Here is a 10,920-nt window from a genome sequence, read left to right on the forward strand (position 1 = left end):
TTAGGTTTTGATACTTTTTTGTATAACTCACTTGGAAAAGAAACAAATGACTTGAGGGGTGGTGCAAATAATATGAACACTTAAAAGGTGATAAAGTAGAGAGAACTTTCTAATTACTACTTATCACTACATTAGAAGTTAGGGTTTGTAAGTATAAAGGCTAAGACATTGATGAAAAACATGAATGAGTGTGTTTTTGAAGCTTCCACCAAATTTAGGTCTTCCTCATCAAGTTGCTTACACTAGATGTATATATCAAGAAAGATACCTAGCAACTTTAAGTAGATTGACAATCTTGACCTCACCATAGTTAAAATGTTTTCTTATAGTGTGGAAAATTTAATGAGTAATTCTTCCTAAATAAGGCATGTATATGATATAAATATTAAACAAAAAAATAGTTGGACATCAAATTATTAAGTGTTTTAATACTTCAATTATACCAATTTAAAAATAAGGATAGGGAGAAAGTGTTAGAATTAAATATTTTCACATTGCTATTCAAATAGTTTAATTTTTTTGTCCATTTAAAGCATGAGTTTATGTTGTCCTCCTAAAAATGATAATCAAAGTTCATGTAAATCCAATTATTTTGATTTTCATCTTTATTGATAGCTAGAGTATGTTAAATCTTCATTGGGCAAAATTCGGAAATATTAGTGAAAAATTATTGCTTGTAAACGATTTTTGATCTTTCCTTATCTAAGAAGTACTAAAATTATATTTAAGCTTAAAATGAAAGAAACTCTTAATTAAGGATAATTTCAGAAATTAGAGAGAAAATATATATCTATATATATATACATATTATGTATACATACATATATTTCATTATAAATTATTTTTATGTTTTTAGTTCACTTTATGAAATAGATGAGAATTAAATGCTAGTTTTCTTTCAAAATAAACCAAATACTCACAACATAACATAAGGGAAGAAGGGAAGGAAAACAATATAAAAATTCCAATCTACAAACTCATTTCTTTGTTCACAAAAGACAACCTAGCTACATGAATTTCAGAGCCCATACAAGAAGCACCATGCAATGAATCAATCATGCATATATTCATGACATGTATAGAGAAAAAAACCCTCTTTCTACCGAATATGATTCTACTTTTCAATTAGCATCGGCCACGTTATAAAATGCACCATGAATAGAAATATTATATGAGAAAGAACAAATAACACATTAAGATATTGTTCCCTATGGCACCAACCACTATTATTAAAATGGTTTATTATTACGGAAGACCGTTTCTCTTCTCCATGACCAATTTCCTTAAATCCATGTGTCTTTGGATTCTTCCTTTTATTACACATATACATATATAATTCTCATGAGATCACCACACAATACGTTGATTTATATGCCATGCAAGTAATGAAAACCTAACTCAACAGTCAATACTAATATGAAAAAATGTTTAAGGTAATTAATGATTAGGATAAGAAACTAACGAAGAACATCAATAAATTCACTAGCTCAAAAGTTTATGTATAAATGTATGCATGTATTACATTAGTCATGTAACGAGATTTGCTTGTGCTAGAAGCATGTCAATTGTTAGTATGTTAGTTGTTAATATATTAGTATTTTGTTGTGGTGAGACTCCACCCTCAACCTCCTACACCCTACCATCAAATCACTCTTATAACTCCCATTTTTGTTGATGGTGGAACTCGAACTCACAACCTCCTGCAATTCATTCCTTACGACCGCCGTATTCACCATTAGACCACCTTATGTAACCCTCATCACATTCTAAATTTTGTCCATAGTAAACTGTGAAACATGCTTGAACTTGAGTTGTATATGCTAAAATTTGTATGAAAAGCTACCCTAATGAGTTATGATATCAAAGAAGTTCGGGGAACATATCCTCTGTTTCAAAACTTAGTAATTAAAATTTTAATTTATATGTATTTTTAACTAATCACATCTCATATCGCATGGAGTGACATACACTGTGAGACAGAAGATGTGTTTCCCGAAGTTTGATGGTAATTTGGTCATTTAGAGTGGTCAAATAAAAAACATGCTTGGGCTCGGGGTGTGACCGGGTCAGATAAAAAATTTCAGGCCCACACACACAGGTCGAAAGTCGAAGCCTAAGATTGTATTCACCTTGATTGTGGGCTTTTTTGTGTAACCGGAGACCTAGCTAGAGCATGACCAAGGTTTATTCATGCTTATTATATTTTAGAACAAAAACCTTTGCAATATTTTTTACACGGTTAGTGAATCATCTATCATTAATTTGTCTTATTTTTGTTAAGAGTCAATAATGATTAATAAATCAATGATAAATAATTTGCCGACAGTGTAAAAAACTTATTCTTATTGGTGGCAAAGATAGTCATAGAATAATGGTTCAGTTATACCAATCTTTCAGCTTTATTAGGGTAGCCCAATGTAGCCAACATGTTTAGCCACCTCTAACCTAATATGGGGAATGTAATATTCAGACTCTAGTTGATATAAAATACTTGAGGATGTTGCGACCAATACAATTCATATATTCGTATGATTAATTCCTTAGTCATAGGATGAAAATATATCATTGTTAGTACTAAAAAAACTTAATAGAGCTTTCATTAAGCAGATTTCCCTTTGGATATTGTTTTGTGAATTATAACTAACCTTGTCTTCAATGTGAAAGTTGCACTTACGTGTTTCACAAGAAATTTAAACTGTCTAGAAGATATAGTGAAATATTCCACGGTCCTTTAATTGGTGATGTTTTTTCAATGGTAGGTAATTATGATATTGGAAGGATTCACTGCTTTAGTGTTGTTTTATTGAGTAGATAACTATGTTCAGAGCTTTCACACAAATGTTTCATTATTCATCACACCCTCTTTGTTACTTATCATTCACTTCAACTTATCTAATTTGAAGTGTCTCCATCAGCTAGTCTTTTCTTTGAAGCTCCAAACTAACGAAATAATTGGTGTTTGTAGTGGCATGCAAACTTTTTTTGGTTCTATTAAGTATCTCCCCACCTTTTGAGTATCTTTATTATTTTTGGTTTGTTACACTATATTATAAGAGTGATTTAAACATTTCTTTATAATTGTTGATGCATTTTATAACAAAATAATAATAAAGATACATTGATTTGTATATTATTTCGACTTATCTACACAATATATCATGTTTTGTTTAACTTAATTGCATTTATCACATTTTTTGTTTAAAAGATTACACTTATTTCTTATACACGGTGATCAGTGTAATGAAAGTACAAAACTAGGGGAGGTTTGTGTAGGTTTAGAAAAGTGAACGATGGTTTCTATAATTTCACTAAAACTCAGGGGGTGTCAGTGTAATTTACTCTTTATTTTATTTAAAATAACAATTTAGTTCGCAGTGGTTTTATGATCATTGATGGAGAATCCAGTAGTTATGGTTATAAAAATTACCTGATTTGTAATAGACCTAAATAACCAGATTTCTGAAATTTTTCACGTACAAACATATTATCATGATTATAGTCATTGTTTTCTCATTTAATCATCATAAGAGGGTTAAGTTCAGCAACAAAACATTATTTTAATGGTGTAAAGCGGATTAAATCTTAAATAATAGTGACATTGGAAATGATAATCACGCACCCAAAAAGGGTTAATTATTACCCATAAAGGAAGTTAATGTTTGGTTTTACCAGAAAAAAGAATTGAATAGAAGGGATTCAAAGGGGTGGTTGTTAGGATAGAAATATGCCCATATCTTAAATTTTCATACATTTCATGCACCGATCGTGATAGAATAATTCTTTGCATATGCTGGGTGTGGCTTTTCTTGTTCAAATTATGATCAGATATGTTAGGTTGGAATAAAACAAACAAACTCTAACATGCACTTATGCTTATTTTGCATTAGGATTAGCTTAAAACGTTTGAAAGTTACTCATTTTTTCCTTCTCATTTTTCACTTACCCTATCACACCTTAAATGCTATTCAATAATCAACAATGTTAGCTTCACTTGAGTTGTCATACTGCCCATTAAAATGCAACTCCTGTGTGTTTGAAGGTTAAAACACTCTGAATCTATGGTTTCCCAAAATTGCACAAAACTAAAAGCTAGAAGAACAATGAATGATAGAACTATAATTTTCAACATGACTGGATCACTAAAAATAACACATCTAAAAATGTAGTTGTAAGCAAAGCTTGTTGCCTTGTCCAAATGACAATCTATAATGTGGTAGCCATCACTCCAAGCAAAAGGGCATGTGCCTTATTTTAAGCTGGAATCCGAAAGAAGGGATGATCAAGGGCTTCACGAGCTGTTAAACGTTCACTAGGATCATACCTCAATAATCCATGTAGTAAGTCAGTTAAAGAGGATCTTGACGTATCCACATGTCGCGATATAATGTCCTGTATAAACTACCATTGGTCATAAAAGCGATTTTAAACAACAAAAAAAGCGAAAAGTTGAGTGAAGACTGAAGGCCAGCAATCATTAATGTTGAAGAGGAAACACAAAATAACCTTAAGATGGTCGAGCTTCTTCACTGCGCGAATGCTCTCCCTTGAAACAGCTCCTTGAGGCCAATTTAGTCGAAAACTACGCCTGAAGTACTTTTCTGCACCTCGGCTACATATAGCCAATCAAATGGCAACAAAATTGTCAATTACTTAAATTAAGTATACTAAATATTGTACTTAATCAGCTCTTGGCTATTCCCATTCAAATGATTCATAACTTGGAAGAGTCTCTTGTTGATTCTCGAATCATTTTGTATATTGGACAAGAAATTCACTACTTACCTAGACCTTCGAGCCATGTGCTCTGGTAGAGGTCCCAACACTCTCTCCATCATTGCCAGGTGCTCCAAGTTTTCATGAGTCTGAAACAACGCTTCACCCTGACAAAAGATCCACATATAGAACACTAAGCCTGGCTGTTCCAGATTTAAATCATGCATAATATATCTTGATAGATGAGAGACCAACCGAACATAGTTCAATGAGGATACATCCAATACTCCATAAATCACATGGGTACGACCAACCTAGACCTGCAATTAGCATTTCAGATGCAGGTGAGAATATATTAACAAGAATAATCACATCTTATATAGTAAACACAACTAGAGGGGGCTAGCTCAATCAAGTAAATAACCCAGACTTAGAGATGGTTCCATTACATCAGATGGACACATAGATTGCACTTGCTAATTTATTCTTCCTTCGTAAACATTAAAATTAGAAAATGAACAATCTTCTTAAAGAATACGTAGAAAATGATAGAAGACTGGAAGGAAAAAACAAAGTGACCTACGAAGCAGTGTATAAGAAAATAAAATAAATAACAAAGCAAGCATCACGGGAAAAAATAGTCAGACAAATGGAACTCACTGAAGTGCAAAAGGCTTGAAAACAACCAATATAGTAAAGTTTAAAATAAAGGATAATACTAAATTAAAAGGAAATGGGTAGAGCCCCGGAAGATTTAAGCGAGATATTGTAGTGTAAGTTATTGATAACATTTTAAACTGGTCAAACTACATGTCTACGTCTGATCATCAGGTAGACTTTTCTTCCCCAAGCACTAAATGTTTTCTGTTGCACACTTACACTCGGCGGGGCAATAGGAAAATAAGTAAAGCACACATTCTCACCAGCCAAAACCATATTTAGTTACCTAGAATAATCTCAGGGGCTCTGTAATGTCTTGTAGAAACAATGGAGCTATGACTCTGATTATCAAATGCAGCACTACCAAAATCAATCAGCTTAATAGCACTAGACTTGGGCAAGCACCTGAACTGTGTTTCATCTGACGAAACCCTTTTCTGTACCAATCCAATCATTTTCCTTAAATATATTAAAATTGACCCTATCCACAAATGTCGTTATATTTGCATCAGAAAATGCTGAATACCTTACAACTAGGGAGCTTTACATATTCAGAAGAAACAAGAAGTATATTTTCTGGCTTCAAATCAGTGTGGATTAGATGTAGTTCGTGCATATCTGAATATGATAAAAATCAAAAGAAACAAGTTATAGTAAACAGACACAGCCAAGATACATGATATCCCTCAAAAAACAGAACAGGCCAAGGGACAAGAGTCAGGTGATCCGTAAGAAGATATAAAATAAAAAAGAACGTGAGAAATAAGGCCAAGAATAATCCACAGACATGCTACAGATTCCAAAAGCTGTCGTCCAAATTCCCGAACAAGATCCACGGGGAATGGGCAGTATTTATTTCTCTTTAGAAAATCAAATAAACTTGGTCCAAGCTTCTCAAAGACCTGATAACACCATTAAAATGCATTGAAAGTAATGTCTCTGCTTAGTTCCCAATTTTATGAATAAACCCACACGGACATATATACAAACAATCCACTAATGCCAAACTTAACAACTCCATTGACTTGCAACATGAATGGAAAATAATCACCTATCTTTCCTGAACATAAAGAAGCACAACAAAAGAGCATAGAGACATGCAAATACCAAAGGAGAAATGACTGAAAGAAAGTTCATTAAAAATTCCAATCATCCCAGCCATTGTCATAACAATGCAAACCATATATCCCTCTTCCCAAATAAAAAAGTAGTCAAAGCATCTCCAACAATATCAAATTACCTAAAACAACCATATTGGATATGGTAAATGAAGGAAATATATAATAGTTGTGATTTCGGTATGCAAACTTACAATGCATATGTGATTTCGGTAATCAAACCAGTTGCGCATCTGCACACAGCTGCGAAGATGAATTGTTGTAGAGTAAATATTAGTCATCCTCTAATATTAACCAACTACTAGTAGCCTTTATTCTATAAGATCTTTACCGTGAGTTTCCTCTATCATTCTTCGCTATTTGTTGAAGTACATCAACCTCGAGCATCGCTGCATCCCGGTATTTCCGTGTGCTTCTAATTACCTTGACAGCCACGTACTCTTTGGTTTGGCGATCCCAACATTCCAGAACTTGACCAAATGTGCCTACAGCACTAGCAACATGCTGAATGACACAAGCACATTCACAAAAAAAATTAAAATCTTGTATACAGAAGGCACTTGACCGCTAACCTTCACCCATCTTGCTGAGGATTTTATCTGTTAAAAATGAGGAAAAAAAACTTGTCATCAGAAAATATTAAAACTGTCATTAATAAAACAACCAACAACAGCCGGATATCACATAATAACAAATATCACACATCATTGCATGAAAAATGAAAAGAAAAAAAGAGCATGCAAAAAAGGGCTCGATGCATCACATTTGAAGAGAGTGAATGGCATCAGGGTAGCATTTTAACTGTGGATAGAAAACGATGGAACATGATATACTCCTTTGTTCTCTTTGATTCCACTCCTTTCAGTAGAAGTGTAGAAACTAAATTCAACTATTTTTAATCTCATGTCATGTTCTGTTCTGCTTATAAGATACATCAAACCGGTGTTGCCCATGGCGGATGGCGGTTGTCAAAATTCAGCCATGAAGGCGTTGCGGATGGCGTTGCGGGCAAATAGCGGACATCATAATGGCGGTTGACAAAAAAATAGGAAAAATAAAATAATAATACAATAACATAAAGTTTAATAAAAATCATTAAGTATCAATGTCTCATAACATCATAAGATCGGTAAAAAGTAAAATAAAGAATACTAACAAGTCTTGTAAAGAGCCCCAACTAAAAATCAAAGCAAAACACAAATATAAAATGCAAAACATTCATACTGTGTGTTATCCTATTTTTAGAATACACCGTGCTACTGTTAAATAATTGTTTTAAACTGGAAAAAAAAAAAGGAAGTAAACTAAAAAAAATAAACTGAAAAGAAAAGTGGGAAAAAAAGTAATCTGGAAAAAGTTAAACTGGAAAAATATATATTTTGAAAGTATATTAAAAAAATGGAATGAAAAAGAGATAAAGAAATGAGAAAACAAGAAACAAGAGAGAAAGAAAAAATAGAGAAAGGGAAAACGCAAAGAAAAAGAGTTAAGAAACATGATTGTGGCGGCGACGAGGCAACACATAACAAACTCAGTTTTTGAGAGATAGAGTCAATAAGGAGAAGATGCAAAAATAGAAAGGGGTTAGGGTTTTAATTTTTATCACATGAATGGGCCCAAAAAACCCATCCCAACCCAATTTAAAAAAAAAAACTGACCAGCAAGCCAAAATGTCGCCATGGCGGCTTTTTCAAGCAAAATGCGGACACGGCCATATGGCGGGATTTCCCAAATGGCTAATGGCGGTAGCCTAAAAAACGCCACCGCCATGGCCGCTATTGGGCAACACTGCATCAAACATAGAACAGAATCCATATCCCTTTGTGACAAGTCTACCAAAGGCTACCCAAGTATTACCAAATGCCAAAATATAAGAACAAATAAAAACTCAACGATGAAACCTTAAAGAATCTGATGTCAAACAAAATCTAATAACTAGCAACATAAAAAGAGACCCACCGGCAGATTTATATAGCGAGTGAAATTCATTTTTATTTTAAAAAAAGGAACTTGATCTATGAACAAAACACACAAAACCCAGAATCACTGAGCAATACACAAGGGTAGATTTAAAATTGCTCTATGACAGCATGCATGATAACATATACATATTGGTCAAGACTATTAACAAAATTGTAATTAGATATAAAACAAATTTGTAATTAGATGAATATACAAAATTGTTTGAATATCCAAACATATAGAAATAAAACAATAAATTATTAAACCCGAATGAACATACATCTAGGAGTAATATTTTCACCGAGAACAAAAACATAATGGCCTTCACGATCATCGTTCCTTTTCGGAGGAGAAGCATGTCTTTTTTCGAGTCCTTCATCACCAGCCACCACCACATCTCTTTGTGACTGTAATAAAGAATGAAACATTCAATTTCACGATACATAAAATTAAATATAAAGAGGAAAACGAAACCCTAAATTAAAAAAAACAAATAATTAAGAAATTGAAGGAACCTGAGAGGGTTGTGGTGGGGCAATATCCCAAGCGAGACGAGGGCGTTTTCGGGTTCGTTCCCTTTCCATTTGATTTGTTTTTGTTTCCAAAGAAACCATTCACAGATGAAAAAAAACAACGTTGTCGTTATTAGGGCTTTAAAGGTTGAATATTTGTTGTGATATGAAATTGAGATGAGACCGAATCGGTGTACGGAGTTGAGAGATTATCACGGTGAAGAGGAAGAAGGAGACAAAAACAATGGATAAAACGATAAATAGTGATGTAGGGTTATGTGTTCATGTTATATTTATTTTTATTTTTATTTTTTATTAATTAAGGTATATGATGCTGTAAAAGTCGGTGACAAGTTCTAACGACAATCTTGTCCGAATTGGAACATTCGCAGCTATGTAAGGCTAACTCTCCTAACGGATATTTTTTTATCTATAAGACTTGAACTCAGATTCTTACTTGAGGGGACTCAAATATGTACGACTTGAACCAACGTGTGTTGGTATAGTGTTTAGACTTTAGAGGAACCATTGAATTTAAAAAATTAAAGTGGTTTATGTTTGTAATGTTATATATTACATTGAGAGGAAATCATTCATTGCTCACATATTAATGTTCAATAACTTTGGCTTAAAAGTAATATATCTCAATGATAATTAATGTATGCTAATATAAAATATTCGGAAAAATATATGTTCATGCAGTATATGTGTTTTATACAATGTCAAAATATTATTTATTATTCATATTTGATCATTATTTACTCTTTACAAAATGTATTTCAAATAAATAGAAGATGATATAATAATTATATATAAGTATTTACACAAATGATACATATATATTGTAGTCATAAAATATATTATTTTGTTAATTCACATTCATTACTCTTTCATTTATTAGTTTTATAACTTATTATACATTATTGTAATAAAATAAATCAAATCTGTTTAGCTGGATTTAAAAAAAGTAAATTGACTATAGTGATGAGACGACTTCACAAATATACCGAATATAATAGATAACATATAGAATATTAGGCCAAATTACAACTAGATATTAGTAAAATCACAATACAACTGAAAATTTACTTAAATCCTTTGAACTAATTAGGCTATACTGGAAAGTTCAATCATAAAATTGTTCTTCATATTGATATTGTACAGTAATTATATTAATTATGCTATCATATAGTAAAATTTGGTTATATTGACTAGTTTTAAGTGAATTGTGTTGGTTATTCTTACCAATTTTCATTTAAAATTAATTTATTAATAAAAATGACTTAATTTTTATCAAAATGTTGGTAGGAAGACACACAGCTACTACCTTTAGATTTTTCGGGCCATTTAATTTCCTCTTCTCATCTTATAAATAAAATACCACTAAATGATATATACAAATTAATAAATTAACTATAATTAATTAACGTTTAAAAGTAACTCAATTAATTTTATATAGAAAATCTGATGAAATCTTCTCTAAATTAAGGTATCCTAGGTATCATGGTCAAGAAAGTGATATATCTCAACTAGGATCCTCGTATTCTCTTTGGATGTGTATTTGTTAGAGTTGTCTTAAAATACCTCCAATGCTCATAACATGCTATATCCAATGTCGATATAGAATCATTATTCAGGATATCAAAGGTGTGGTACTGATAGAAACAGGTAATGCAACCGTATTTATTTATGTATTTAGAGGAATTATGAGCTTAAGAGCTCTACAAGATTATGTAAGAAAAACAGAATAAGTATTCGGAGCCTATGAATCCTTTAGAAAGTATTCCCCCTTCTCTATAGGAATGGCAACAGGGCGGATCGGGGACGGGGTCGGGTTTGCACATACCCGAACCCGAAATTCAAAACCCGAATCCAAACTCAACGGGGTTGAAAATAAAAATATCAAACCCGAACCCGAGCCCAAAATTTAAACTCGGGTAAAATGCGAACCCAAT

At 32.3% G+C, this 10,920-nt stretch overlaps 1 protein-coding gene across 2 annotated transcripts; it reads right to left on the bottom strand.

Annotated features, from left to right (window-relative positions):
* On the bottom strand, positions 3,940 to 9,227 carry LOC109344192 (serine/threonine-protein kinase AFC3). 2 transcript variants are annotated; one of them, XM_019582848.1, is made up of 13 exons: positions 8,969 to 9,227; positions 8,734 to 8,860; positions 7,064 to 7,090; positions 6,823 to 6,976; positions 6,686 to 6,734; positions 6,161 to 6,275; positions 5,900 to 5,991; positions 5,660 to 5,810; positions 4,969 to 5,033; positions 4,783 to 4,880; positions 4,504 to 4,609; positions 4,220 to 4,389; positions 3,940 to 4,133 (listed from the first exon to the last, which is right to left on the bottom strand). In XM_019582848.1, exons 1-12 carry the CDS (start codon positions 9,065 to 9,067, stop codon positions 4,252 to 4,254), a joined length of 1,221 nt encoding a protein of 406 aa, XP_019438393.1. In that variant the 5' UTR covers positions 9,068 to 9,227; the 3' UTR covers positions 3,940 to 4,133; positions 4,220 to 4,251. The 2 variants fall into 2 exon arrangements, with proteins under 2 accessions (XP_019438393.1, XP_019438392.1); XM_019582847.1 differs by having other exon boundaries at positions 3,940 to 4,389.

This window comes from Lupinus angustifolius, chromosome LG03, assembly GCF_001865875.1.
Source record: "Lupinus angustifolius cultivar Tanjil chromosome LG03, LupAngTanjil_v1.0, whole genome shotgun sequence".
Taxonomy (NCBI): Eukaryota; Viridiplantae; Streptophyta; class Magnoliopsida; order Fabales; family Fabaceae; genus Lupinus; species Lupinus angustifolius.